The 27,981-nt window shown below is 38.3% G+C and overlaps 1 protein-coding gene across 1 annotated transcript; it reads right to left on the bottom strand.

Annotated features, from left to right (window-relative positions):
* Positions 1-46: 46 nt before the first annotated feature.
* Positions 47-25,592, bottom strand: LOC103908636 (protocadherin Fat 1). The gene is made up of 30 exons (XM_021477369.3): positions 25,284-25,592; positions 21,809-21,883; positions 21,524-21,687; positions 20,203-20,247; positions 20,010-20,099; positions 19,843-19,932; positions 18,454-18,561; positions 17,464-17,577; positions 17,287-17,380; positions 15,683-15,795; positions 15,425-15,598; positions 15,220-15,348; positions 14,787-14,942; positions 14,437-14,617; positions 14,199-14,329; positions 12,689-13,639; positions 10,342-10,467; positions 9,986-10,237; positions 9,790-9,888; positions 8,766-8,938; positions 8,500-8,648; positions 8,034-8,341; positions 7,834-7,944; positions 5,964-6,155; positions 5,737-5,831; positions 5,105-5,269; positions 3,749-3,949; positions 2,908-3,006; positions 2,785-2,806; positions 47-725 (listed from the first exon to the last, which is right to left on the bottom strand). The coding sequence occupies exons 1-30, from the start codon at positions 25,348-25,350 to the stop codon at positions 660-662; spliced, it is 4,740 nt and encodes a 1,579-aa protein (XP_021333044.1). The 5' UTR covers positions 25,351-25,592; the 3' UTR covers positions 47-659.
* Positions 25,593-27,981: the final 2,389 nt, after the last annotated feature.

Below are 27,981 nucleotides of genomic sequence, written 5' to 3'. Positions count from 1 at the left end.
TTGTGAAGATTGAAAATCAAAATAAACACACACACGAACGCCAATTAAGAAACGTTTTTAAAAAGTTTAATCGCTCTGATGGATATTTACATCATCAAAGATACAAATCAGATGCGGTTTTGATACACAATCATATCTGAGAAGTTTAAAGTGCAAAAGCCTACTGTTATCTGTAAGCAGGTTCTGGGACGTCTGTAATAGACAATAGATGTTAATAATTACAATGCAAGGCAGCTGAGTGGACAAAGCATATGGAAAACATCAGTACAAAGAAGATCCAAAAACATTATATGAAACTCCAAACACACTTGATTTACTAACGCTGCATCACTCAAAATATAAATATGTTTGTGGAAATATTTTACAAGAACTGGGTAATCGGAGTACATCTTATTGTAATGCATTATTGGATAACAAGAGAAGATATTCTGAAGAATGTTGGGTAAAAGCAGCCATTGACATCTATAGTAGGAACAAAAAATACAATAGACGTTTAGTAAACTTATTTACAACTTTAAGTATTTTGTTTGTGTTCAACAGAAAAAAGAATCTCAGAGGGTTGAACCAAGTGGAGGATGAAGAAATGAGGCGTCATTTTCTCGTCACAGTTCATCTGAAAACTCTTGAGGAGCTTTAATTCATCAGGGTTTTCTTTTCTTTCAGAAAGCAGAGACGCTGCTTCTGTCTTTCGTATCTGTGTCATTTTCAGTGTTGCTAAACTTGACCTGAAAACACAAAGTCGAATTAGTGCTTCATTCACACAACAAATGTTGTCAGAATTCTGCTTAAAGTCGCTATGAAACTATTTGCACTATCATGATGTACATTCATTTGAAAAGGTGTTGAAGTGAGGAAAAATTTAGGGCGGTGCTTAATTTTGTTCTTTGGGTTCCAGTGGGATTGTTGAAAAATGGGCATTGCTAACAAAATGATAAAAGATTGAGAAATGAATGAATTAAGAGCAGAAACAAATCAAACCTTTTTAGCTCCGCCCTAAAGGACAGATAGCCCAGCCCTAAATGACTGAAAACCGTGACCTAAATGACTAATAGCCTTCCTTAACGGACTGATAGCCCCACCCCCTAAAGGACTGTTATCTCCTCCCTAAATAAATAATTGACAGCCCCGCCTTAAATTGCTTGATAGCCCCTCCCTAAAACGCTGATAGTCTTGCCCTAATTGACTAATAGCCTTGCACTAAAGGACTGATAGCCGATCAGTAGTCAATAGTCTACCGAAATGTGTAGCTAAAGCTGATCGGTCAGTTCTTGTTACGCGACTCGTGGTGCGCTTGTGGCGTTCATTTGACTGCTTGCATCTGGGAAGTGCGAGCAAGACAGCTTGAATGCACAGACCGTGCACCTCCATTGAAAATAACAAACTTCCGTCAGTGTTAGAAAAGACACTATATGAGAACCGCCCCTTAAAAGGATGCCATTATTTGCGATCTCCAGCTGTTGAACTTTTTGCACAGACATGCTGGATTCACCTCAATTATTGACAAACAGGTTGGGTTTTTTGGCAGTTCGTAGGTTCGTTGGTTTTTCACTGGGCCTTTTCCCCAAAGAAACTTTCCAAAGACGTCTGTTTCTTACTCATGTTGCTGCTTGTGGGTTAAATTTGGCCACTCAAGTGACCGAGACGTACGTGAGAGAATACGGTCATTTTTCAAAATAAAAGGTTGTTCAGACTCAGATAATAAACACAACGCAAATAATTAATAATTTTTTTGCAGCCCAGTACTAGTTGATCGGTCTGTAGCCCGGTAGTTGAGGACCACTGCCCTAAAGGAGCTCCTCCTTAGCTCCTCCTTAAATGACCGATAGCTCCTCCTTAAATGACCGATAGCTCCTCCTTAAATGACTGATAGCTCCTCCTTAAATGACTGATAGCTCCTCCTTAAATGACCGATAGCTCCTCCTTAAATGACCGATAGCTCCTCCTTAAATGACTGATAGCTCCTCCTTAAATGACTGATAGCTCCTCCTTAAATGACTGATAGGTTCTCCTTAAATGACCAATAGCTCCTCCTTAAATGACCGATAGCTCCTCCTTAAATGACTGATAGCTCCTCCTTAAATGACTGATAGCTCCTCCTTAAATGACTGATAGGTTCTCCTTAAATGACCAATAGCTCCTCCTTAAATGACTGATAGCTCCTCCTTAAATGACTGATAGCTCCTCCTTAAATGACTGATAGCTCCTCCTTAAATGACTGATAGCTCCTCCTTAAATGACCGATAGCTACTCCTTAAATGACTGATAGCTCCTCCCTAAAGCACTGATAGTCCCTCCCTAAAGGAATGATAGCCCAAGTCCACGGCCCGATGGTTGAGGACCACTGCCCTAAAGGAACGATAGCCCCACCCTAAATGAGTGATAGTTCCACCCTAAATGACTGATACTCCTGCCCTAAATGACTGATAGCTCCTCCTTAAATGACTGAGCCCCTCCCTAAATGACTGATAGCTCCGCCCTAAATGACTGTTAGCCCCTTCCTAAATTGCTGATAGCTCCTCCTTAAATAACTGATAGCCCCTCCCTAAAGGACTGATAGCTCCGCCCTAAAGAAAATCCATGTGACCAGGAAGTGAAGAAAAGTTGTTTCGAGGGGGGGGGTTCTGGTATTTGATTAAAGTTTTTGAGGGCAAATGAATTTGTACAAAATAATGAAGTGTAGAGACACATGCTGCTATACTGTATATGCATAAATTAGGAAGAGACCGTTTTATTTCATGCCGACTTTAATTCTTGTGTGGAGTTGATCAGAATTGAGTGCTTTACCTCTTTGCCTGCTTCGTTTTTCCTATGAGGAGAAACAAAAATGCTTAGTCAGACATCTCAGAACAAAGCCATGATGCAGGTTTATTTATGAACAAACTTTCAACAAGTGTAAGTTTTACTTACTCTGAAAAGTTAAAACCGTTGTCAAGACTAGACTTATGGTGTTTTCCAATATTGAAGCTCTCGCGGTCAGAATCTGTGTCTTTCTTCATTTTCTTTACCCTAAGGCAGCAAAATAATATATTTTACTGAGCAATGCTTTACACCTTAGAAGCAAAAGTTCAGTCAAATGAAAGGAATCTGCACTCGCACCAAATGATGATGTGCTGAAGAAGCCTGGATCAAAACAGCCATCAACTCCCATAGTATTTTTAGTTCCCACTGGATGTCAATGGCTGCTTTTTTCCAACATCCTTCAGAAAAAACTTGTTTTGTGTTCAACAGATTTGAATGTGTAAGTTCAGAACCGCATGAGTGTAAGTAAATGATGAGCAATTGGTGAACTGCCCCTTTAGTTTGCACACTTTCAGGTCATCCGAAATGCTGGTGACTAAAATCATGGGCTTGGTGATTTTATTTAATGCAGGTCAACTTGTTCAAGTCAATTTATATAATGTGAGTCAGCGATTTACACTTTGAGAGTCAAAAAAAAGAAAAAAAAACCCGCATAGGCAAAACAAAATGAATACCTGTGGCTCCTGATGAAACACTGATTATTTATCACCTACATATAATGTAGTAAATAATGTACCATTTCTCGTACAGATGGATTGTTTCATTACCTCAGTGTATCTTCAGGAGCCCTAAGTATTCATTTTTTTCAGTATTTTTATTTTTTGTCTTGATGTTTTACTCTCAAAGTGCTGGTTGTCCTTTTAGTCATGTGGATCGCCAAGAATCACGGTTTTAGCTAAAAATCTTTTACGTAGGATAACTCCACCAAAAACACCCACTAAAACCATACCTAACGATATAGACGGACATCATTGTGATAAATGCCACAAAGCTCAGCCCCAGCAGGACACCGAGAGTGATGACGGCCACATCGTTTGAGACTCCGGGAACTCCAGAGCCTCCAGAACCTTCCTCCACTGTGATTTGCACATCAGATCCAAACACTTTCTCCAACTCCACAGTCAATTGGTCTAGACTGCTCTTCAGTTTCCTGTGGGAGTCGACACATTCAGTAATTCAGTATTCCGTAAAGGGGCACAGTGGGATATATCGCCTACAAAGGGCATTTCAGAGTTAACACAATCATGCCCACCATACTGAAGTCTCATTCCAAATGGAAGTGCTCAAAACTGTCCACTTAGGAGAGATTATTCAGAATGAAGGATTTCGAAGGGTACAACCGATGGGCACTTTGGACCCCCATGATCCTTTGCGCAGGGAAGTTTAGTGTCAAACAGTGTTTGATTTAAAAGGAGTCATCCCAATGCGCTAATTCCTTCAAAGCTGTCACTCTGGGTTTGGGCATAGGAATAAGCTCTTGCCATTGGAATGTGCTGTCAGACTAATGTAATGGAAATTCATTTTTAGATGAGCTTTATATGTTAGAAACTTGTCTAAGACTCATTATTACATGTGTGTGTATCTGTGTTCTCCATATGTTCATCATAAAACCTATGTGTACATGTTTATAGATAACTATATTTCTTTAGGTGAAAGCTTTTTCATTATCCTAAGAAGGATGTGTGGTTGTTATGAGCATATCGCACGAACAGCAGAAGACGCCTGACGTAATTGTAGATGAGGCCTTATTGGGAGTTGACCTCGTAAGCAGTACAAACTAGATAAAAAGGTGAACACACTTGACTTCAGTATCTCACTCTGCAGAAACTGTTGTTGCTGTATGACTGTGATCTTCTTTATAAAGAATAAAACTTGTAAAAGACATCCCGGGTAAGACTTTGTTTCTTGACCACTGAGAGAGCCTCCTTAGAGAAAATAGCCACTACACTAACAATGTGTTTGTTTGGGCATATTCCCTATGTCCTAATCCCTTTGGAGGGTCCCTCTGAATAAATTATTGCAATGATTCCTTCCGATCTAAACTCAGTGTGTGACGCTAAACTTTCCTGCTCATGGCCTGAAGTGTCCATCAGTGGTATCCTTAAAATCATTTAATTCCAAAGGTCCCTTTAAAGTGACCAGATTTGAGCACTTCAGTTTGCAACGACACTTCAATATGGTGGACATGATTGTTGTCACTGCTAAGTGCCCTTTGTGGATCGATAAATCCCATTTGAAATGCACCATCACTTAGAGATAGATAAATGACCTAATTTCTAAATAAATGGATACATTTCTGTCTTACTCTTTGATCTTCTCTGCCTCGATGATGCCGCCACTGGAGTCCATTGCAATAAATCTGATGTGAGATTTGGCTGTAGATTCTCGAGAAATGGTGCGCATCTCATTCTCACTCTCAGCTGCCACACTGAGGATTTTTACAGTCCAGCCTAAAGTTGTCTTCATGGAACTGAGGAAAGAAACGCACAATATAAAAGCTGGATAGGGGATATAGAGTTTCACTAAAAACTAACTTAAATCATTTATTACAATTAGATTTTGGTTCTAGAGGTCAGCTCAATAGCCCACGGGTTCAGTAGTGCTGGAGGTTTTTTTTCCCCTATAGGTGTTATTTAACAGTCAAACACTTTTGATTTGAAGCAACAACAAAATCTTGACATTATGAATAAATAATAAGTCTTTTTCTCACTCAAATCTTTGAAAGGATTTCAAGAATTTTATGGCGTGTTTTGGTCCTTTTTTGAACATTTCATAGAGTATGGATCAACTAAAACGTGAGCAAATGACAAACTGTAGATGTTTGTCATGTTTCCTCTCCATTTTCTCAAAATACACTGTCAGTTCGCTCTATATTTACTAAATTACCCTTCTACACTCATGTAAGGTTGGCTTGGAAATGACCATTCTTTCACTCACTCTTCAATCTCTGCTATCATCTTCTCCACAGTGAACACAGGCTGGTTTAAGGAGATGACCACAATGTTGTCACTTGCACTTTGTTTCACTGTGATCTGTATAAGGGACAAACATGAGAGCTTGTTTAGTTTCCTGTCATTGACAGCTTTGTTTCGCTGCTCTGTTTTCATTTGGCAATTTGAAAAAGTCATCCAAAAGTCTCCTATTTGCTCTTGGTTTCTGCATACCTCTACTGCTGTTGTTGTAAAAAGTCCATGTTTATCAGTGGCTTTAACCTCATAGGTGACCAGAGGGTCTACAATGCTGGACGCATCCAGAACGTAGAGCTGACCAGTGCTTGCCTCAACATCCAGTACAGTAGTGGGCTTCACCAGTGAATACTGCAGTTTTGAGCTCTCGTCCACATCAGGGTCTGTTGCCTGAGGGGTACATAGCATCCAACCAATGAAGTAAATAAAGTAAGCAATGCATATATAGCATAAACTGCATTACTGTTGATAAAGAGTTGCTTTACAGTTCCTAATGTGTTATAGTGTGTTCTGGGAATATTCTGAGGTGTTCTAGGAATGTTCTTAAGGGTTTTAGAAATGTTGTTGGTTGTTCTGAGGTGTTCTAGGAATACTATGGTGTTATGGAAATGTTCTAGGAATCTTCAAGTTATAATCTAGGGTGTTCTAGGAATGTTCTAATGCTTTGTTCACACCAGAAGCGGAACGCGCGGATAAATCGCGCTATTCGCGTGTAAATAGCCACGTGAACATTTGAGTTTACTCGCTTCATTCGCGCGTCAAACCCAGCTTCATTCGCGTGTCATTTTCACTTCAGAACAGACGCGGATTCGCGTGATGGGCAGGGCTTGTCTGCCCCGTGACTCTAGCTTCATAGCTAAAGGGCAAACATGGGTTTTATGAAGAAAATAACAGTGTTTATGTGCTTTATAAAGGATGAAAAACAGCGTTGATACGTTTAGAGCCGTGTTTGAGTCCACTACATCCTTTCAGAGGTGCATCCAGCTCTTTAAGCTCATAGACTCCTCCAGAAACTGAACCTGGCCGATGGAGGTTTTCAGCGGTGCTTCTGACTGAGCCCAGCCCAGTTTGATGAATTTCTTGTCTGTGTCTGCTGGGGGATTTCCCCTGGGACACCGACAACAGGCGATACGTCACAATCACGCCCCCACAAGAGCAAGCTCCTGATTGGTTAACGCGAGTGATTTGCGTGAAACGTGCAGTAAGCGCGTAAAACGCGCAAAACGCTCAATTCGCGCCACGCCATGCGCACCGCGCAATTCTCGTCATTCGTGCCGCGCTATTCGCGCAGGATGTCTATACGCGTGTTTGCATTGACTTAACATGTAAATCACTCGCGCTTGACGCATCTGATGTGAACGCAGCATAAGGCAGGGGTGTCCAAAGTCGGTCCTGGAGGGCCGGTGTCTTGCTGATTTAGGCCCCAACTTGCTTCAACACACCTGCCTGGAAGTTTCTAGTACACCTAGTAAGAGCTTGATTCAGGTGTGTTTGATTAGGGTTGGAGCTAAACTATCCAGGACACCAGCCCTCCAGGACTGAGTGTGGACACCCCTGTTCTAGGGCATTCTAGGAATTTTCTAGGGTGTTCTAGGAATGTTCTAGGGCATAGTGTAGCTCTAACTTCCTTCAACACACCTGCCTGGAAGTTTCTAGTGTACCTAGAACAGAAGTGTCAAACTCCTGCAGGGCCGCACCCTACACAGTTTAGTTCCAACCTTGCTTTAACACACTTTTCCTGTAGGTTTCAAACAAGCCTAACAGACTCAATTAATACAATCAGGTGTGTTTAAATAGAGTTGAAACTAAACTACCAGAGCTGCAACCCTCCAGGAACTGAGTTGGACACCTCTGACTTAGCTGGTTTAGGTGTGTCTTTTTGGTATTGGATCTAAACTCTGTAGGACACCGGGGCTCCAGGACCGAGTTTGGACACCCCTGTTCTAGAAATGTTCTATGGTGTTCTAGGAATGAATGCACCCAACGAATGTGTTATGAATTCACATTATGAATGTGTCTACATTTGTTACATTTGTCTTTTAAGAAACAAAACTTGGACAACACTTACCTGGACTTTCACTATAGGGAATTTGTATGGTGCAATATTGAAAATTTCAGCTGTATATTTTTCAGCATCAAACTCAGGAGCCTCATTCACATTCTCAACCTGAACACTGACCTGAAAATTGAAGGAGAGAGATGAAGTCAAATGTTAGAGATTTGACTTCAGAGTTTGTTCATGGCGTGAGTTTGTACTGAGAATGATACCGTTGTCTCTGCAGTGTTCGGAGGAGTTCTGGAGTCTATAGCCTCTACAGTGAGGATGTACCACTCCACGTCCTCCTTGTCAAGTGATTTTAGAGCTTGTATGGTTCCCTCAGCATCCACAGAGAAGACGTCCTCGTGTGACTTCATGTTATAATTGACAGTAACCAGTGGACTCCCTGTTAATGCCTTGACCGTGCCTACTATTGTCTCCTCGGGTTCATTCTCCTTGATCATGAAGTTGTAGGAGGAACTCTCAAAAGACACACTCTCAGAGAGAGAAGCAATTTTGAAGTGGATCAAGACTTCAGCTACAGAGAGAACAAAGATGTTAGATTTGACGTTCATCAGGTAAGATTTAAATACTACTCATGAAATGTTTTAGGTGTGAACTAACTCTGTAAGACTTATAAATTACTTCATACATAAAGCGGATTCCCTAAAGAATTTATGTAAACTAAACCCAAACCTTCATCAGATAGTGCTGGTGTTCCATGATCTGTCGCTATAGCACTAAGGGTTAGCAGTGTGTCTTCTGTGACTTCACTAAGGTCAGAGGTCAAAGTGATGTCGCCTGTTTCAGCATCCAGTGCAACCATGGAGGAGACCTCAGAGAAACTACAGAAATATGACAATAATGCATCATGTTTTCTTTATTGATTCTAAAAAATATTGAATGTTTGTCCTTTTTTAATATGAATCTTATCTAGATTGTGAAAATAAAGCCTGTGTTACCTGTAGGTAATAAGTGCATTGTCTCCAGCATCTCTATCTGTGGCAGAGACTGTCAGCAGCAACTCTCCAACCTTTGCGTCTCTAACCAGAATACTTCTGCTGTAAGTCTCCGAGCTGAAGACTGGAGCATTGTCATTGACATCTGTGATGCTGACCCTCACTGTGGTCATATTCTGAGGGGAAATCAACCAAATAAACCATTTTATCTTTGCAGAATTGTTGAAAAGTTGAATTGCAGATAGGCAGTTGGATACAACAGTGTTTTACAACCCTGTTCTTTGATTGGCACACTAGGAACCATCTTGAATCTCTTCCTAATCAAGCAGACCTCATTCAACATGTTAGCTTGTTGATATAGACTCCAATACCCAAAACTTATTAGTCAAGTATGAGGAAGACATCCAAAAGATTTAATGTTGATGCACCCTAGTTACTCTTGGCCCTTGAGATCTACATTCCTGCAGAGTTTAGCTCTAACATTGATCAAACAATCTGTAACTTTCTGGTAATCTGTATAGCTGTTCAGGTATATCAGATTAAGTTTTGAGTTAAACTCTTCTTGAAGGTTTCTTTACATGAGCAGGGTTGCCTACTTCTACTTTAGAGCAAAAACGTTGTCCTCGAGATCCAGATTTTTAATCCAGTTTGCCCTGACACTCTTGGAAATCCCTAATATACTTTACAAAGATATTGATTTATTGGTCGTGATGTGTTTAATAATAAATGGAGCTAAAACGTGAAGGATATTAGCTCTCCCAGGGCAGGATTGGACACCTTTGCTTAGTAACCTGTCGATCCTGTAGTTTAAGATATTTAGTGTTTGAGCTCAACCCTGGTAGACCTACAGTATCTACAGGAGCAAGAACGGCTTCGCCCCTTTTACATCAAACTCAAACACTAACTCTAGTCTAAAATCAAACACTAGTCTAGTTTGTTAATCCTGTTGTCTGTGTTGTCTAAAATGTGTTATGTTAGTGGAATTTTCAAAATCATGCAAATCGAACACACAAAGAAAATAAATTACATTTAACTGTGGTATCCCATGATCCACAGCAGTGATGACCACATCATAGACATCTTGCATCTCCCGATCCAACTCACTGATAGCTTGTAGAGTCCCATCCTAACGGGGAGAATGAAATAAGCATTTCGTATAAGAAACTTAAGTAAAATTTGAACTTCCAACAATACATTGTCATGTTTCAAGATCAGGTACTCACATCGCTGCAACTGAAGAATTTGCTGTAAGAAGAAGTAGAAAAAGTGACAAGTCCATTATCTCCAATATCAGCATCTGTGGCTGAAATTTTGCACACCTCCCCAGGTGATGACTGTGTGTATTTGCCTTCCTGAATCTCAATGAGCTCTGGCAGAGGAAGGAATTGTGGGTTGTTGTCATTGATGTCCAGGACAGTGATGATGACCTGAGCTGTGGACCTTAAACCATCGACAGGCTGGTCTACGGCAACAACCTGAAAATGCACACATCATATTTAAAATCATACCTTAGTATCATATTTAGTATGAGTACTCGAACATCTTAAACATTTTGTAAACAGTTATAATAGATTTGCACCTCTAGCGTGTAATGGTCATTAGTTTCTCTATCCAAGGTGGCATCTCTCCCGAGTGATATAACTCCTTGACTGTTGATAACAAAGGTATCGCTATCCATAATAAAGTGACCCTTAGAGAACCCATCCTAAATAGAAAGAAAGGAGATAGGTAACTACATCAAAATGAACTTGAAATGTTGGCATTAGGTATTGAGCATGTTATACTTAAAAGGGGCAGATGGGTATGTTAAGTATAAACTTTACAAAGTGGTTGGTAGAGAATTTAAAAATGTAGGGTATTTCCAGTAGAATCTAGCTAAAGACTTGCAAATACAGTGTGAGACACATGCATTCAATAGAGCTAGTGATGTCATTGTGAGGGCTAGAGTTAGGTGTAGACCAGTGCTTAATTTGTAAATTGCGAGGTCCCGGAACAGATCGGGGTAACGGATCAGGCATGTTACCAGAGGAGGGAGAGGTGTCGCGGACAAAAGTAAAGAGTGGGAGTGGGAGGTTTGTCGGGGATGAAAGTGAAGAGAGTTGGGGAGTCACGGAAGAAAGTGAAGAGAGTTGGGGAGTCGGAGAAGAAAGTGAAGAGAGTTGGGGAGTCACAGAAGCAAGTGAAGAGAGTTGGGCAGTCACGATAGAAAGTGAGGAGAGTTGGGGAGTTACAGAAGAAAGTGAAGAGAGTTGGGCAGTCGCGGAAGAAAGTGAAGAGAGTTGGGGAGTCGCAGAAGAAAGTGAAGAGAGTTGGGGAGTCACGGAAGAAAGTGAAGAGAGTTGGGGAGTCGCGAAAGAAGGTGAAGAGAGTTGGGGAGTCGCGAAAGAAAGTGAAGAGAGTTGGAGAGTCACAGAAGCAAGTGAAGAGAGTTGGGGAGTCACGATAGAAAGTGATGAGAGTTGGGGAGTCGCGGAAGAAAGTAAAGAGAGTTGGGGAGTCACAGAAGAAAGTGAAGAGAGTTGGGGAGTCACAGAAGAAAGTGAAGAGAGTTGGGCAGTCGCGGAAGAAAGTGAAGAGAGTTGGGGAGTCACAGAAGAAAGTGAAGAGAGTTGGGGAGTTGCGGAAGAAAGTGAAAAGAGTTGGGGAGTCAGGGAAGAAAGTGAAGAGAGTTGGGGAGTCACAAAAGAAAGTGAAGAGAGTTGGGGAGTCACAGAAGAAAGTGAAGAGAGTTGGGGAGTCGCGGAAGAAAGTGAAGAGAGTTGGGGAGTTGCGGAAGAAAGTGAAGAGAGTTGGGGAGTCACAGAAGAAAGTGAAGAGAGTTGGGGAGTTGCGGAAGAAAGTGAAGAGAGTTGGGGAGTCAGGGAAGAAAGTGAAGAGAGTTGGGGAGTCACAAAAGAAAGTGAAGAGAGTTTGGGAGTCACAGAAAAAAGTGAAGAGAGTTGGGGAGTCATGGAAGAAAGTGAGGACAGTTGGAGAGTGGCGAAAAAAAAGTGAGGAGAGTTGGGGAGTCGCGAAAAAATGTGAGGAGAGTTGGGGAGTCACAGAAAAAAGTGAAGAGAGTTGGGAAGTCATGGAAGAAAGTGAGGAGAGTTGGGGAGTCGCGAAAGAAAGTGAGGAGAGTTGTGGAGTCACGGAAGAAAGTGAAGAGAGTTGGGGAGTCGCGGAAGAAAGTGAGGACAGTTGGGGAGTCACGGAAGAAAGTGAAGAGAGTTGGGGAGTCGCGGAAGAAAGTGAGGACAGTTGGGGAGTCTCGAAAGAAAGTGAAGAGAGTTGAGGAGTAGCGGAAGAAAATGAGGAGAGTTGGGGAGTCACGGAAGAAAGTGAAGAGAGTTGGGGAGACACATAAGAAAGTGAGGAAAGTTGGGGAGTCGTGGAAGTGAAGAGTGGAAGAGCAAGGCAGGGTGGGGGTGCGTGTGAGGAGGGGCATTGGTAAAATGGGGTGCCGGATCAGATTTCAGAGGTGCACAAATTAAGCCCTGGTGTAGACATTAAAAGCATGCATGCAGTCTCAGCCAGACTTCTTTTTTTTCTGGTAGGGTAGCAAAGGTGCTACTAATGCAGAGTTCACACTGCATGATTTTCAAAGTTGACAGAATACACTTGTCTTGCACTTCATGACTATCTGTTAGCAATTTCACAAAACCTTAAGCTAAAATCGTGCAGTGTAAGTCTTAAATTGTTGTTAGAGTGTTCTGAGATGTTATTATGAGTTGCCATGCAGTTGAAAGAGGAATGTGCATGCTAACTGCACATAACGCAGCTTTGCACTTGTGTAGATTAGTTGTAGAATAGAAGCGTGTTGTAATTGTTTTGCTAGGTTTTTTCAGAAAGATTTTCAAGAGGTATTGCTAGGCAGCTGTTCAACAGACATACTTAAGTGGATTTTGCTCGACTGCCACAAGAGATGTAGTTGGGAGATCTCTCACCTTGTCCTCATCTGTAACCTCCAGGGATACCAAAGCAGTTCCACCCGCAAGGTTTTCATAGATGGACACATCATACTCGTCCTTACTGAACACAGGAGGTTTATCATTCACATCCTCCACCCACACTATAACAACTGCACTGCCTGTAAGAGAAGGGCTTCCTCCATCTCGTCCCTCTACATCTAGAGTATACCGTTTGGCTTTACTATAATCCAACTTTCCAGCAAGGGTTACAGAACCAGAATCAGAATCAATGTTGAATACAGGCGTGTCTGAAGATGGCTGCTGATTGACAATGTGAAAGCTCACAACAGCATTTACACCATCATCTTTATCTGTTGCCATGACGACTACCACGTCTGCTCCTACATCAGCATCCTCGAACATTGTGGTCTCATACTGCTGTTTGGAAAATATGGGAGAATTGTCGTTGATGTCAGTCACGGTGATGCCCAGATCAGTGGTGGTGGAAAGTGACGGACGACCCTGATCTTGGACAGTGATCACTAAATGATACTCGTCTTGGGCTTCCCTGTCCAATGGAGCTGCTAGAGTTATCACTCCTGTTTCTTGGTCAATATTAAACCTCCCAGCACCTCCCAGGAGAGTGTACTGAACTTCAGCATTAAATCCTGCATCTGCATCCGTGGCTTTTACTGATGCTACATCTTCCCCAACAATGTGATTCTCTGAAATGGAGACAGTAGGAGGGTGATCTTCAAACTCTGGACTGTTGTCATTGACGTCCAGCACTTCAACCAGGACTGATGCCTCATCCCGGTTGGTCCCATCCGATATCGACAGCAACACAGTGTAGCTGCTCTTTTCCTCATAGTCTAGCTTGACTTTGGTATATAAAACTCTTGTATCTTTGTTTATGGCAAATTTGTCACCTTCAGTCTCAACTGTTAAGGTAACTGGTACAAAAGGATCAATAGATAGGAAGTTAACCTGTGAATGAGAGAGTACACATTAGTTTAGATTAGTTTACTGCATGAGTGACCAGTTTTACTCCTGTACACGGGCCGTCATAGTTTATCTTTCACCCTACTTAAAGTAGGAAATACAAATATACGGTTTATTTTGCTTGGGCACATTATTCTTTAGCTGAACAATTAATCAGTGTCAGCTAATCCACTAAATTTTTGTTTTGTTTTGGTCATTTTAAATCAAAGTCTGATCATTTGTATCCCCATTTGAAGTGGCGGTCCTATTCTGAGCATGCCAGTTTGATGGCTTCAGCCACAATGATCTTAACATACCTCTCTTACAGTTAATTTGCCATAAGAGAATGATGAAAAAAAAAATCCCCACCCCCTACTCAATATTACAGTCGGAAGTACATTAATTTACTGAAATATCTGTAAACTTCCAGTTCACACAGACTTCAAACACACATCAATCAGCTAATCAGAATTTTACATTTGTAGAATCCTCCTGAGCCCATGATTTGTGTACCAAGTCTGGCAAAAGATATAAGAACTTATCAAGAAACTTGTGTTGTACAGACCTTGACAATCTCTGCATCTTCTTGATTCTCCTCTACTTGTCCCTGGTAGGTCTTCTGAAGGAATTGAGGATGAGAATCTCCGGGTGCCTGGATATGCACCAATGCAGGGGTTGACCTGCTTATAGCGCCTCCTATAGGTGTGAGTAGAATTTCAGTATTTTTAAGCCACCAGTAATGCATCTACATGAATTTTACCTCCATCAAATGTCTTCCAAAACAAACAGATGTGAAAACTTACCGTCTCTTGCAGTGATGTAGAGTGCAAACTCGAGGATTTCATTTTCCACCAATGGGATTAGTTGTACTAGAGTAATCGCCCCATCTTTCTCATTGAGGCCAAAAAAGCCTTTTTCATTTCCAAACTCAATGAAATAACTGATTTCTGCATTTGGACCTTCATCCAGGTCTGTTGCTTCAACCTTACATAAAGATGAATCTGTGTTTAGTTACAGATACTTCACAAAATACTTCAAGTGTTTGTGGTTTAGTAGTCATCTTATAATGACATATTGATTGCATAATCTATGGAAATACGCAGAATTATTGCTTAAAAACAATTAAATGACTCAACAAACAATGATTCATCACCTTGACAACCTCCATTCCAACAGTCTGGTCAGCGTAAACTTTGCCCTCATATTCTGAATCTGTAAACTGTGGACTGTTGTCGTTCTCGTCCAGCAAGATAATGGTCACATCTGCTGTTTCTTTGTTGGTGGAAGGAGGGTTTTCTTGTGCTTCAACCTTTTGATTTTAGAGGCAGAATTAGCATGCATGTATGCAGTGGTGTTTAAAGAAACAGCAGGCCTCACAACATCTGGTAGCTCGTAGTCCCGGGGCTATTGTTTTTTTCAGTCAGGCTACCAAGATCTATCAACAGCATGCCTGGTTGGCATCTAGATACCCTGCTGACACGGTATAGATTGATTTTGGTAGCTTGACTGTAAAAACAAAAGTCCAGGGACTTTGGGCTACTAGATTTTGCGAGCCCTGTGATCAAATAATATTGTCGCATTGTTACTTGAAAGCTGAAGATGGCTGTAGTCTCTCTGTCAAGATCTTCAGGACGTTTCACCAGAATTCTTCCATCAGGATTGATGGAAAATGGGACAGAGTCTGGAATGATTCGTAATGTTCCCACAAATCCTCCCTAGGGATGAAGTCACTTAAGTTCTTTCTCTATTTCTATTTTTATGAATAGATCATGAGGATTTTAGGAACCATACCAGGTCTAGGTCAGTGACTATTGTCTGAAGCACAAACTGGTCTTTTGGAGAATTTTCTGGAATAGATATGATGTACTCTTCCTGGTCAAATTTGGGTGAGTTGTCATCTACATCCTCAATAATAACAGATACCACCGCGTTGGCCGTCTTACTGGGATCATTCTGCTGAGCTGCCTGTTTTTAAAAGAAGAATATGATTGTTGAAATCAGAGCATCAACCTAATGGTTTTCATGAATGTTTTAAGAAAGCTCTGATACCTGTATGTATAGGGTTATCTGGTCAATCTCCTCTCTGTCCAGTGCTGTGGTCACAGAAATGACTCCACTGTTTGGGTTGATCTCAAAGTTGCTCTGATATTCATTTGGAAGAACTGGAACAGATATGTTGGTAGAGACTTCATTATTGATTCATTTTCTTTTCGGCTTAGTGCCTTTATTAACCTGGGGTCGCCACTGCAGAATGAACCACCAACTTATCCAGCAAATGTTTTACGCAACGGATGCTCTTCATTTACACATACACTACAGACAATTTAGCTTACCCAATTCCCCTATACCCACATGTCTTTGGACTTGTGGGGGAAACTAGAGCACCCGGAGGAAACCCATGCAGAGAACATGCAAACACCACACACAGAAACCCTAACTGACCCAGCCGGGGCTTTTTTATGTCATGTCATGTCATTTTCATCCGTTTTTCCAGGGCCGGGTCGCAGGGGCAGCTGTCTTAGGAGAGAACTCCAGACTTCCCCTTTCCCCGGACACTTCCTCCAGCTCCTCCGGGGTGATCCCGAGGCCAGCCGAGGTCCCTCCAGCGTGTCCTGGGTCTTCCCTGAGGCCTCCTCCCGGTGGCTATGCCTGGAACACTTTCCTAGGTAGGCGTCCTGGAGGTATTCAGAACGAATGCCCGAGCCACCTCAACTGACTTCTCTCGATTTGGAGGAGCAGCAGCTCTACTCCGAGCTCCTCCCGGGTGACAGAGCTCGTCACCCTGTCTATAAGGGTGCACCCTGCCACCCTGCGAAGGAAACTCATTTCAGCCGCTTGTATCAGAGATCTTGTCCTTTCAGTCATGACCCAAATCTCATGACCATAGGTGAGAGTAGGAGCGTAGATTGACCTGTAAATTGAGAGCTTTGCCTTTTGGCTTAGCTCCTTCTTTACCACAACGGACCGGTACATAGACCACATTACTGCTGCCGCTGCACCGATCCTCCTGTCAATCTCACGCTCCATCCTTCCCTCACTTGTGAACAAAACCCCAAGATACTTAAACTCCTCCACCTGGGGTAAAGACCTTCCTCCAACTTGGAGTTGGCAAACCCCCTTTTTTCCGGTGTAGCACCATAGCCTAGGACTTGAAGGTGCTGATTCTCATCCCAACCGTGTCACACTAGGCACCAAACTGCCCCAGTGCATGCTGAAAGTACATGTATAAGTGTAATAGCAACCACAATATAACTCTTAATAATTTAAAACAATCATCAATATTGAGCAAAATAAATATTATTTTGTCCATAACTGAGCTTCTCCATCAGGCTTCCATTACTGTTATCATGCTATCATCCGGGTCACGGCACCAAATTAGCAACAATTTAATTCTCCCACAGCTTCTACTAAAGTATAGTTTATTATTCAAATGGAAATACATTATCAGTGGTGTAAAGTGCTTTTCTTACAATTCATTAGTCATATCCTTGCTTAATGTTTGGGGTAATTATGACATAAGCTCCGTACTGTCATATACTTACAAGATCTCGCTCACATCTATCACAATATGACACTTTAGAATGGGTGGAGGAGGTTGTTTAGATTAGGACACATGTCATACTAGAGAACTGTAAATCTTCTGTTAACAGTACCTGTTGTTAGGCTGTAAACTACAGGCTCGTTGATGCCCGTGTCGCCATCTTGCGCTTTTATAGCCTCAGGAGTGACGTCTGAGAAATGTCCGATCTGTGCATGAGCAGAAACGACATGGAGGGTTTAATTTTTTTTAACACACATGATTTTAAAGCATTGATCTTGTCCCCTGTTACCTCATTTTCCTCAATGGTTGCCTTGTAGAGGCTGTGATCAAAATAAGGGTTTAGATTGTCATAGTCAACAATGGTTATTGTAACAGCGGTGGTGTCACTGAGTCCTCCTGTATCCTGAAAAACAAACAGCGTTTGTTTCTATAATTTCTACCTTTTAAAGTGCATCCAAAACTGAACACATAGTCAAGATTCACTTTAATATGAGGAAAAAAGCAGCTTGAACATTCTACTAAACATCTCCTTTTGTATTTCTTAAGTGATTACATGAATTTTTTTCTGTAATCTATTGCTTTGAGGTATAGATCACTTAATTAATTTAATGTGTCTTTGCTTCATTAAGTTCTAGAAGTTCTAAAGGTTGATGCAAAAAAACTTCAATTAAACAATAGCCTGGTATGACTGTAGGAATAAATGCTAATTATCAAAGTCCTCTAGAGTTAAAGAGTTGAGTATTACCATGTTTAAAACCATTCAGCCGATGTACAGGTCTGATGGGAGCCCTTTTAGCTTAGCTTAGCATAGATCATTTATTCGGATTAGACCGTTAGCATTTTCAATAATTATCCCATTTAAAGCTTGACTCTTTTGTAGTTAGATCGTGTACTAAGACTGACCGAAAATGACAAGTTTCTATTTTCTAGGTGATAAGGTGGGAACTAATCTCTCATTCCAGCATAATAATCAAGGAACTTTGCTGTCATATTACCATGCACAGTGAAGAACAAATTACTTTATTATTAGGTTTACCTTTAGGGAATTTGAAAAATGAGTCTATTTTTCAAAACAGTGGTTTGTTCCTTTAAAATATATCAGTGTCACGTGACCAGATTAGTTTGTGTACTACCTGTTTGCACATATGGAAGATGTAAGAGGTGTGAATTTGTTAACGATTGTGACAGTTTGCATGTTATGGAGGTCTATGAAGGAAAATGCATGTACTCAAACTGCAAGCAAAACACCATTCTGGGATGTCAGAGAGTTGGTCTTTACTTGAGCTTTCACGGTGAAGGTGTACTGCTGAATGTTGTTGTAGTTCAGGTGCTTCAATAACCTGATGTTTCCGTCACTTCTCACATCAAAGTCTTCTGGAGCTGGAGGCTGTTAATTGACAGGAAGTGATGAAGTAAAATGAGGATATGAAAACAGTAAAAACACAAATCTTTTACACGATGTTCTTGTTCACAGTATGTCTGATAATATTTTTTCTTCTGGAGAAAGTCTTAGTTGTTTTATTTTGGCTAGAATAAAAACATTTTTTAAATTTTTTTAAAATCCAATTTAGGGACAAAATGATTAGTCCCTTTAAGCTAATTTTCCCCCCCGATAGTCTACAGAACAAACCATCGTTATATAATAACTTGCCTAATTACCCTAACCTGCCTAGATAACCTTTTTAACCTAGTTAAGCCTTTAAATGTCACTTTAAGCTCTATAAAAGTGTCTTGAAAAATATCTAGTCAAATATATTTACTGTCATCATGCAAGGATAAAATAAATCAGTTATTAGAGATGAGTTATTGAAACGATTATGTGCAGAAATGTGTACAGAAATTGGGGAAAAAATAAACGGGGCTAATAATTTAAGGGGGCTAATAATTCTGACTTCAACTGTAAATCTCTGCTGAAATTTCATTTTACGGTAATATATATCTACCAAAAGTTTTTACTGTAATATAGTCATACCAAACCTTTTTTTTTACAGTAGTACATCTTTACTGTAACATCTTTTTATGGTAAAATATTTGTACTGAAACTGTTTTTACTGTAATATATCTCTGCTGAAACTTTTTACTGTAGTATAGCTAAACTGAAGCTTCTTTTTACTGTATTTCTCTTCCAAAATGTGTTTTTACTGTAATTTATCCATACTGAAGCTTATTTTACAGTAATATTTCTATACTGGTGTGTTTTAAATGGTAAACTACCTGTACTAAACCTTTTCTACTGTAATTTATCTCTGCTAAAACTTCATTTTACGGCAATAAATCTCTAAAGTTACTGAAACTGCTTTTACTGTAAAATTCATATCAAAGTTTTTTTTACAGTAACATATCGCTACTGAAACATCTTTTCATAATAAAATATCTGTACTGAAACTTCTTTTATTGTAATATATCTATACTGAAGCTTCATTTTACAGTAACATATCTCTTCCTAAACTTCTTTTACAGTGAAATATATTTGCCGCAATTTAATTACACAGTATAACATTATTATAGAACTTTTACTGTAATTTGTTGAAATTTTACACTTGCAAAACCTTTTATATTGAATATTTCCAGCTAAAATTAATAAATTCCATCACTTGAAGAAGATATGGATACAGGATGTACCTTTCACAAAGCAGTTAGAAATATGCTAAAAAGAGTTCAGACTTGCCACTATAGAGTATGAAATTCTGTTGTTTTCTGGAGAAGCATCTGCATCATTAGCTTTCACTCTGATCACATCTGTATCCACAGGCGTCGTCTGCAAAAAAACAGTGTTTACTAACATATATCAGGTCTAAACACACTACAAATGGTTACAGTAGTGACCGTACGTACTTCTGAAATTGTGGCACTGTATGTTTTGTTCTCGAAGATCGGAGGGTTGTCATTGATGTCCTCAACTAAAAGTACTCTGTTGTTTCTCTTCTGAAACGTAGAATCTGATGTTGAGACTTTACGATGCTTCATTTCTATTATGCTCTATGTCTTACTCAATGAATTTGTTATAGTGTTATTTAAACAAACATACCAGTGTGTTTACGCAGGTGACTGAATAATACAAATTCCCTCCAAACTAGAAGAGACGAATCATAAGAAAAGGACAAATGTCACAATTTCAGATGAAAATATTTCATATACAAAGAGTTTTTATATATATCAGATAACTGATAACTCAAATAAAAAAAAAGTCGTTATGTATGCAAATAAACTTCACATCAAAAAAAAAAATGCATTTAAAAAAAAACAAGCTTAGCTTACAGGTTTGACACACGATATTGATATCTGACAATTTGTTGTATTTTTGCGGTAATTTATTGGCATCACTTGTGTTTTACAGTAATGTGTCCTTACTACAATTTCATTTTGCAGTAAAATAGCTTTACCACAGTTTATTTTTACAGTAAAATATCTCCCAGCAAAATTTTTTTGCTGTAATATATCTCTAATCAAACTTTTTTTCTACCGTAAAATATTAAAACTTTTTTTACTGTGGTATGTCTCTACTGAAACTTTTGTTACGGTAAAATATCTCTAATTAAACATCTTTCGACGGTTCTATATCTCTACTGAATTGTCTTTTATGGTAAAATATCTCCACCAAAACTTTTTTATAGTACAATATCTCTATCAGAACATTTTGACTGTAAAATATCTATATTGAAGCTTTTTACAGTAATAAAGCTCTACTGAAATGTCTTTTTTAATGGAAAAATATCTCTACTGAAACTTCATTTTAGGGTAATATATCTCCACCAAAACTTATTTTTACAGTAATTTATCTATACTGAAGCTTTTTTACAGTAATATATCTCTACTGAAACCTCTTTTTATGGTAAGATATCTATTTTTTATATTATTATTTTTTACAGTAATTTACCATACCTGCCAACACTCCCGTATTTCAGACCCATCTCCCGTTTTGTTCTGTCTCCCGGAAAAGTACAGGAATTCAGCCACCACATCCCCTTCACTCCTCAGTCATCTGTTCGCGCACCTGCCCTACGCTCAGTATGCCCCCCCCACCCCCCCCCACCAACCACCCCCCACCCCACCTCCCCGCCCTGCTCTTCAGTTTGTGTAACCGCCACCACCATCCCAAAACCCTCCTTCCCCCTGCTCTTTAGTTTGCGCACACAACAGTCACAACTGCTTTTTACAGTAATGTATCTTTAATGCTATTTTAATTATACTGTAATCTCTTGAATTTTTACATTAACAGTGTAAAACCTTTATATTAGATATTTAAAGTTGATTAAATATTTTTCAAATAAGCGACATGAGATCATCTATCATACTACATGTCTAGTTCAGACACTTTAATATTGTAGTGAACTGGGGGTTGAACAAACCTGCTTTATTTCATCAGCATCCAGTGGTTTAATTGTCCGTACAGTAGCGTTCAAGTCTCCATCAGTGTAAACCAGCTCTAGAAAATCCAAAGCCACTGGAAATCGATGTGACTCCAGTTTTAGGCGATCTTCAGGCCTGATATTAGAAATGACCTCTATATCCCCTGTAGAAATAATAATAGTTTTAGAAATATATATATTTTTTTGTTAAAAAAAGTTGTTGCTTAAGTTGTTGCTCTTTAATCAGAAAAGACTCGTAATACTGTGAACTAGATTAAGTCTCACCTTCATATCCCTCCAAAATAGTGCCCATATTGAAATCACCTCCAGATCCACTTACACAGTCTATCTGTGTAGAAACTGAAATAGAAATTTGATTTAAAGACATAATAATCTACTAAAAGCTTAAATAAACTGGTTAAAACCACATTAAATCTCATAATATATTGATCAATGGTAATATACAGTATTGAACATGTCACCTTTTTTTTAGTCAACATATTTATAAAGGTGTCGCTGACTTGAAATTTTTCCTGGATGTTGGTAACAACCAAAGAAATCCATTTATGCAAAGAAAACAAATCTAATTTGTTTAGAAATTAAATAATGCATAATTAAATGAAAAGATGCAGGGAAAAAGTATAGAACACATGAATAAAGAGAGATGAAAAAGGCAGTGAGAGCCCAGACAGCAGCTGAAATCTCTCAGTAGTTCCTCCACTCTTCAACCCTCTGTCCTTCATCAGTCTAAAGTAATATTAGCTGCTTTTGTCCAACATCTACAGTAGCAGGAGGATGGAGATGAAACCAGAGTGGACAGTTCAGCAAGACAATGATCCAAAACACAGCCAAGGAAACTCTCAAATGCGTTTAGAGAAAGAAAATAAAGCTGTAGAATGGCCCAGCCAATCACCTGAACCGAATCCAATAGAGAATACAAAATAAAGATCAGATTTGATAGACGAGACCCACAGAACCATCAAGATTTTTACACTCTGTTAAAGTCTGTAAGAAACTCACACCTGAGCAATTCATGTGACTTCATTCTCCATGCCGTCTTTAATCTGCCGTCACCAAAAAAGCCTTTTATATAAAGTATTAAATAAAGTTCAGTAGTTTAGGGCGTTCTCCTCCTGTCATTCCATAGTTATTACACACAACTCATTCTTCAGATTTTTATTTTTGTTTCATTTTTGTTTGTATTGTTTGACTTTTCACCAAAATCCACTTCAATTTCATGTCAACAGCTCCTTCTGAAACATTATTCCCAGAAAAAAACATGACATGTTCAATACTTATTTCCCCCGCTGTACATTTAAACAGTTTTAAAATTCACTATTTAAAATTAATATTTCTGCTCATTCATTAGCTTCAGATTGTGTAATTACGTAATATTAGTTGATGAACATGAAAAATACTGTAGTAGTTAATAGTAAACACTGTAGTGCTTTAGAACTATACTGTAGTAAAAGACTCAAATTAATCTGTTGTGGTGATTCTACAGTTGCTATAGAAACACAACAACTATAGTAACATAAATCACCCAATACTGTCGTTTTCTATGGGTGTATATAATATTACAATACAACACAGATTACTGTAGTAAAAACTAAAGTACACTACAGTATTTATTACACTTTATCTGTTCAGAAGAGTTAAAATAGTAATGAATAGTAAATACTGTAGTGCTATACTAATATATACAATAGTAAAGTACTCAAATTAATCTGTTGTGGTGATTCTACAGTTGCTATGGAAACACAACAACTATAGTAACACAAATCACCCGATACTGTAGTTTTTGTAAAATATTTTTTAAAAAGTAAAATATATTTTTTTAAGTTTTTAAAAATATTGAAATTGCTTTATTTCCACCAGACACAGCGTTTTATCCATATCGGCTACGAAGCGCACAATTGTATTATCAATATTAAAGAGCTGATAGAAAAACACAACATGGAGAGGTATGTGATTAAAAAAAATCTATATTATTGTGTTAAAGCTACAACATTACGCACATATATTAATACAGCTGTTCTGTCAGTTAAATTAATCTAAATTTCAACAGATTTATTAAGTACATAGCCCAATAAAGGTTCAAAATAACCCAAAAAAGCACCAAATATTTTTTACTTAACCATTGGGTTAAATAAATTACTCAACGTTTTTTTGAGTGTAGTAAAAAATAAAGTATACAACAGAATTTATTGCACTATATTAGTTCACAAAAGCTAAAAAAAAATACAGGAGTAATTAATAGTAAATAGTGCTCTAGAACCATGTAATAAAGTACTCAATCTGTTGTGGTGATTCTTCAGTTGCTATGGAAACACAACAACTATAGTAACATTAACAAATCACGCAATACTGTAGTTTTATTCCATAGGGTATGTTGTATTACAACACACTACAGTTTACTATACTCAGTTAAAATAGTTGGGTTAAAAATACCCCAACATATAACCCAAATATAGGTTACTAAAGCACCTTCCCAACTATGGGTTATTTTAATAAATGTTATTTTTTCATTCTGGTATTACTATTGCTACTATTACTACAACATCTATTAATTTTATAAATACGGCTCTGTAAATAAATAACATACAGGTTACAAAAATATAAAAAAATGCTTTATTTCCACCAGACACAGCGTTTTATCCATATTGGCTACCAAGGGCACGTTTGTATCATCAATATTTAAGAGTGCTGGAGAAACGGATAGAAAAACACGACACGGAGAGATATTTGATGAAAAAAAAACTTGCAATATTATTATGTTAGAGCTTAAATAAACATTATAACGCAAAAACAACATTACGTACGCATATTAATACAGCTGTTCTGCGTCCGTTAAATCAGTTGACTGTAGAAATTCTACATTTTTAACTCAACTGGTTGAGTTATTAAATAAATAACCCAATAAAGGTTAAAAATAACCCAACAAAGCACCAAATATTTAATTTAACTGGTTGAATTATTAATAATAACCCAATAAAGGTAAAAAATAACCCAACAAAGTATCAAATATTTTTTACTTAACCATTGGGTTAAATAAATGTTTTTTAGAGTGTAGTATACACTAAAGTATACAACAGTATTTATTACGCTTTATTAGTTTAGAAGAGTTAAAAATACTGTAATGCTTTAGAACTTTGCTATAGTAAAGTATTCAACCTGTTGTGGTGAATCTACAGTTGCCATGCTAACACAACTATAGTTACAATAACATATAACACAATACTGTAGTTTTCCATGGGTGTATGTAATATTACAACACACCACAGTTTACTATAGTAAAAATTTAAGTATACAACAGTATTTATTACACTATTAGTTCACAAGAGCTAAAAATACTGTTGTAGTTAATAGTAAATACTGTAGTGCTTTAGAACTATACTATAGTAAAGTACTCAAAATAATCTGTTGTGGTGATTCTACAGTTTCTATGGAAACACAACAATTATAGTAACATAAACAAACAAGCCAATACTGTAGTTTTATTCTATAGGGTATGTACTGTAATATTACAATGCATCACAGTTTACAGTAGTAAAAATAAAGTATACTACAATATTTATTACAGTTTGTCAGTTCACATTAGCTCTACAGTATAATACACTTTTATATAGTATGATTCATAAACACTAGTAAGTACTATTACAGTATTTTTAATGATAGATATTACTAATCATCTAATAATGTTACATATCTCTTCCTACTACACTGAGACAAAAAAATGGATTAAATAAATCGGACTTACCAGAACTGCTTCTTGCGCCGTAGACATGTAGACAGACTAAGATAAATAAAATATGATATAAGGCCATCTTTTCCGTAATTCGCAGTAAACGCTGCCTGTGTTCTGCTGGCTGGCGGTGAAGAGAGAGCTTATTTCTTGTGTAATCTCTCTCTGAGCTCTTCTTTATTGTATGCCATAAACAGTTATGGCCTCAGGTATGAGCAGGTATCAAAGGTGCTTCATAAGAGGACAATAATGGAGGATTGGCAGCATGTGGGAGGGGCTTAACTGGAAGAATCTGAGTTTATGTGAGGATATCTAACATTCTGGAGCTTTGTTATTGACTTTTATCTTGGTCTCTCGCTCATACTCATGCAGTGGTTTCAGTCACCTGGGTTTGTTTATTATTATACGATCTTAGAGAATACTTGACTCTGATTGGTTAATGAATCGCTGCGTTTTCTCATGTTAAATGACCACCAAAGGATTTCGTTGTTGTCAATGGCAGCTGATTACATATGCTGTGTTTCATATACACTCACTGGCCATTTTATTAGGTACACCTTGCTAAGTACCGGGTTGGACCCCCTTTTGCCTTCAGAACTGCCTTAATCCTTTGTGTCATGGATTCAACAAGTAAGTGGAAATATTCCTCAGAGATTTTGCTCCATATTGACATGGTAGCATCACACATTTGCTGCAGATTTGTTGGCTGCACATCCATGATGTGAATCTCCCGTTCCACCACATCTCAAAGGTGCTCTATTGGATTGAGATCTGGTGAATGTGGAGGCCATTTGAGTACAGTGAACTCATTGTCATGTTCAAGAAACCAGTCTGAGATGATTCACACTTTATGACATGAGTCACTATTCTGCTGGAAGTAACAATCAGAAGATGAGTACACTGTGGTCATAAAGGGATGGACATGGTCAGCAACAATACTCAGGAGCAGGGGTGTCCAAACTCGGTCCTGGAGGGCCGATGTCTAAGATAGTTTAGCTCCAACCCTAATCAAACACACCTGAACCAGCTAATCAAGCTCTTATTAGATGTACTATAAACTTCCTGGCAGGTGTGTTGAAGCAACACACCCATAGTCTAGAGTTTAAAAAATTTTGGGTTGTTGAAACCTAATTTTCATTCAAATATGGACAAATTCAACCACTGGGTTAAACCATGTAATTTAAATTTAATTCAAAAGATTAATCCTTCTCTGTAGAAAATCTAATGACAAAAAGTCTAGACAACAAATATGTTTATGTTGCTTTAACTTATTTCAATATGTTAATTCAGTTTTAACTACATTTTTCAAGTATTACAAGGATTAACTTGATATTTTTAGTCAGTTTGATTGATGGAAGTTGAAATTAACTAAAAAAAAAAAAAAAGTAATTTTTTTTACAGGGTAAGCAGGGTTTTTTTTTTATTATATTTGACCCAATGCTGGACTACAACAACCCAACATATTTTTCACAGTGTATTAAACTAAAGCTCTTTAGGATGTGGAAGATGCTGTGATGTGAGCATCCAGTCAGGGTTTGGCTGTAACTTTACTCCTGCTTTAATAGCAGCCACTCATCGGTTGTAATAAATCTGTAAAGCTTTATGCTGGACTTTGACCTGCAACTGAACAGGCTGTAAAGATACATGACAACAATGGGTAATTCACACCCTGCAGTGCTGGTCAACTCGATATCGCTTATTCGGTGTTGCTGCTGCCAACAATTAATCAATGATTATCTTATCATTCACTAGTTTAGAGCCTTTTATCAGAACCAATAGATATATAACGCCAACATTTAAGTGACATCACAGAACAAATCAAAGGTCATTCACTTTAAAGGCAATTTATATAAAATTGAAAACGGATCTTACGTCAATCATTTTACATCACAGATTTAAAAATTTACGAAAACAATAATTATACACCAATGTGATCATTTCATTAAACCTTTTTACTCTGTTAGTTGGTTGTGGTTGGTTTGTTGTGGTTAATTGGCTAATTGGTTGGGGTTGGTTGATTGATTGATTGATTGATTGATTGATTGATTGATTGATTGATTGATTGATTGATTGATTGATTGATTGATTGATTGTGAAATAAAACCTTGATCCCTTTTGATTGATGGGAAAAATCCCCCAATCCCATTTTATTATTAAATACCAATAGGGATGCAAATTCAAATGAGCATTTAGCATCCTTATATATTAGCTCTCAAGCTTAATGATCGTTTGGGAAGTCACTGTTGTGGATTAACACAACTCAATGAGACATTGCAATGTCTTCATTCCTGAAAGAACATCTGTATATATAATGAAGGTGTTTGTGTGAGTTCAGAAAAAAGTGCTAACTATATTTATAATAACTCCCGCTCGAGTGATTTAGTGCTTTATGAATTAGCTGATCTTTTTCACACACAAACAGCAACACTAGCCTCAAGTGTAAGGAAGCCGAGAGATCATTAATGTATTTTATGTACCTTTGATAGACAGACAACGCAATTTATGAAATGAGATTATAGGGACTGTGTAACATTTCTTTATTAAAAATACAGAAAACCTTCACCATTTTACTCAGAATACAATAAATAAAATGCATTAGCTGCAGTAGCAATTATATATCATTTTATATATGTGTGTGTTTTTTAGGAATTTTCAAACCAAACCATCATCATTAATATAACCAAGACAAGCACCTAAATTCCTTCATAATTGA

This window comes from Danio rerio, chromosome 1 (genome assembly GCF_049306965.1).
Source record: "Danio rerio strain Tuebingen ecotype United States chromosome 1, GRCz12tu, whole genome shotgun sequence".
NCBI lineage: Eukaryota > Metazoa > Chordata > Actinopteri > Cypriniformes > Danionidae > Danio > Danio rerio.
The sequence above is the reverse complement of the archived record's forward strand: the minus strand, read 5'-3'. Positions and strand labels throughout refer to the sequence as shown.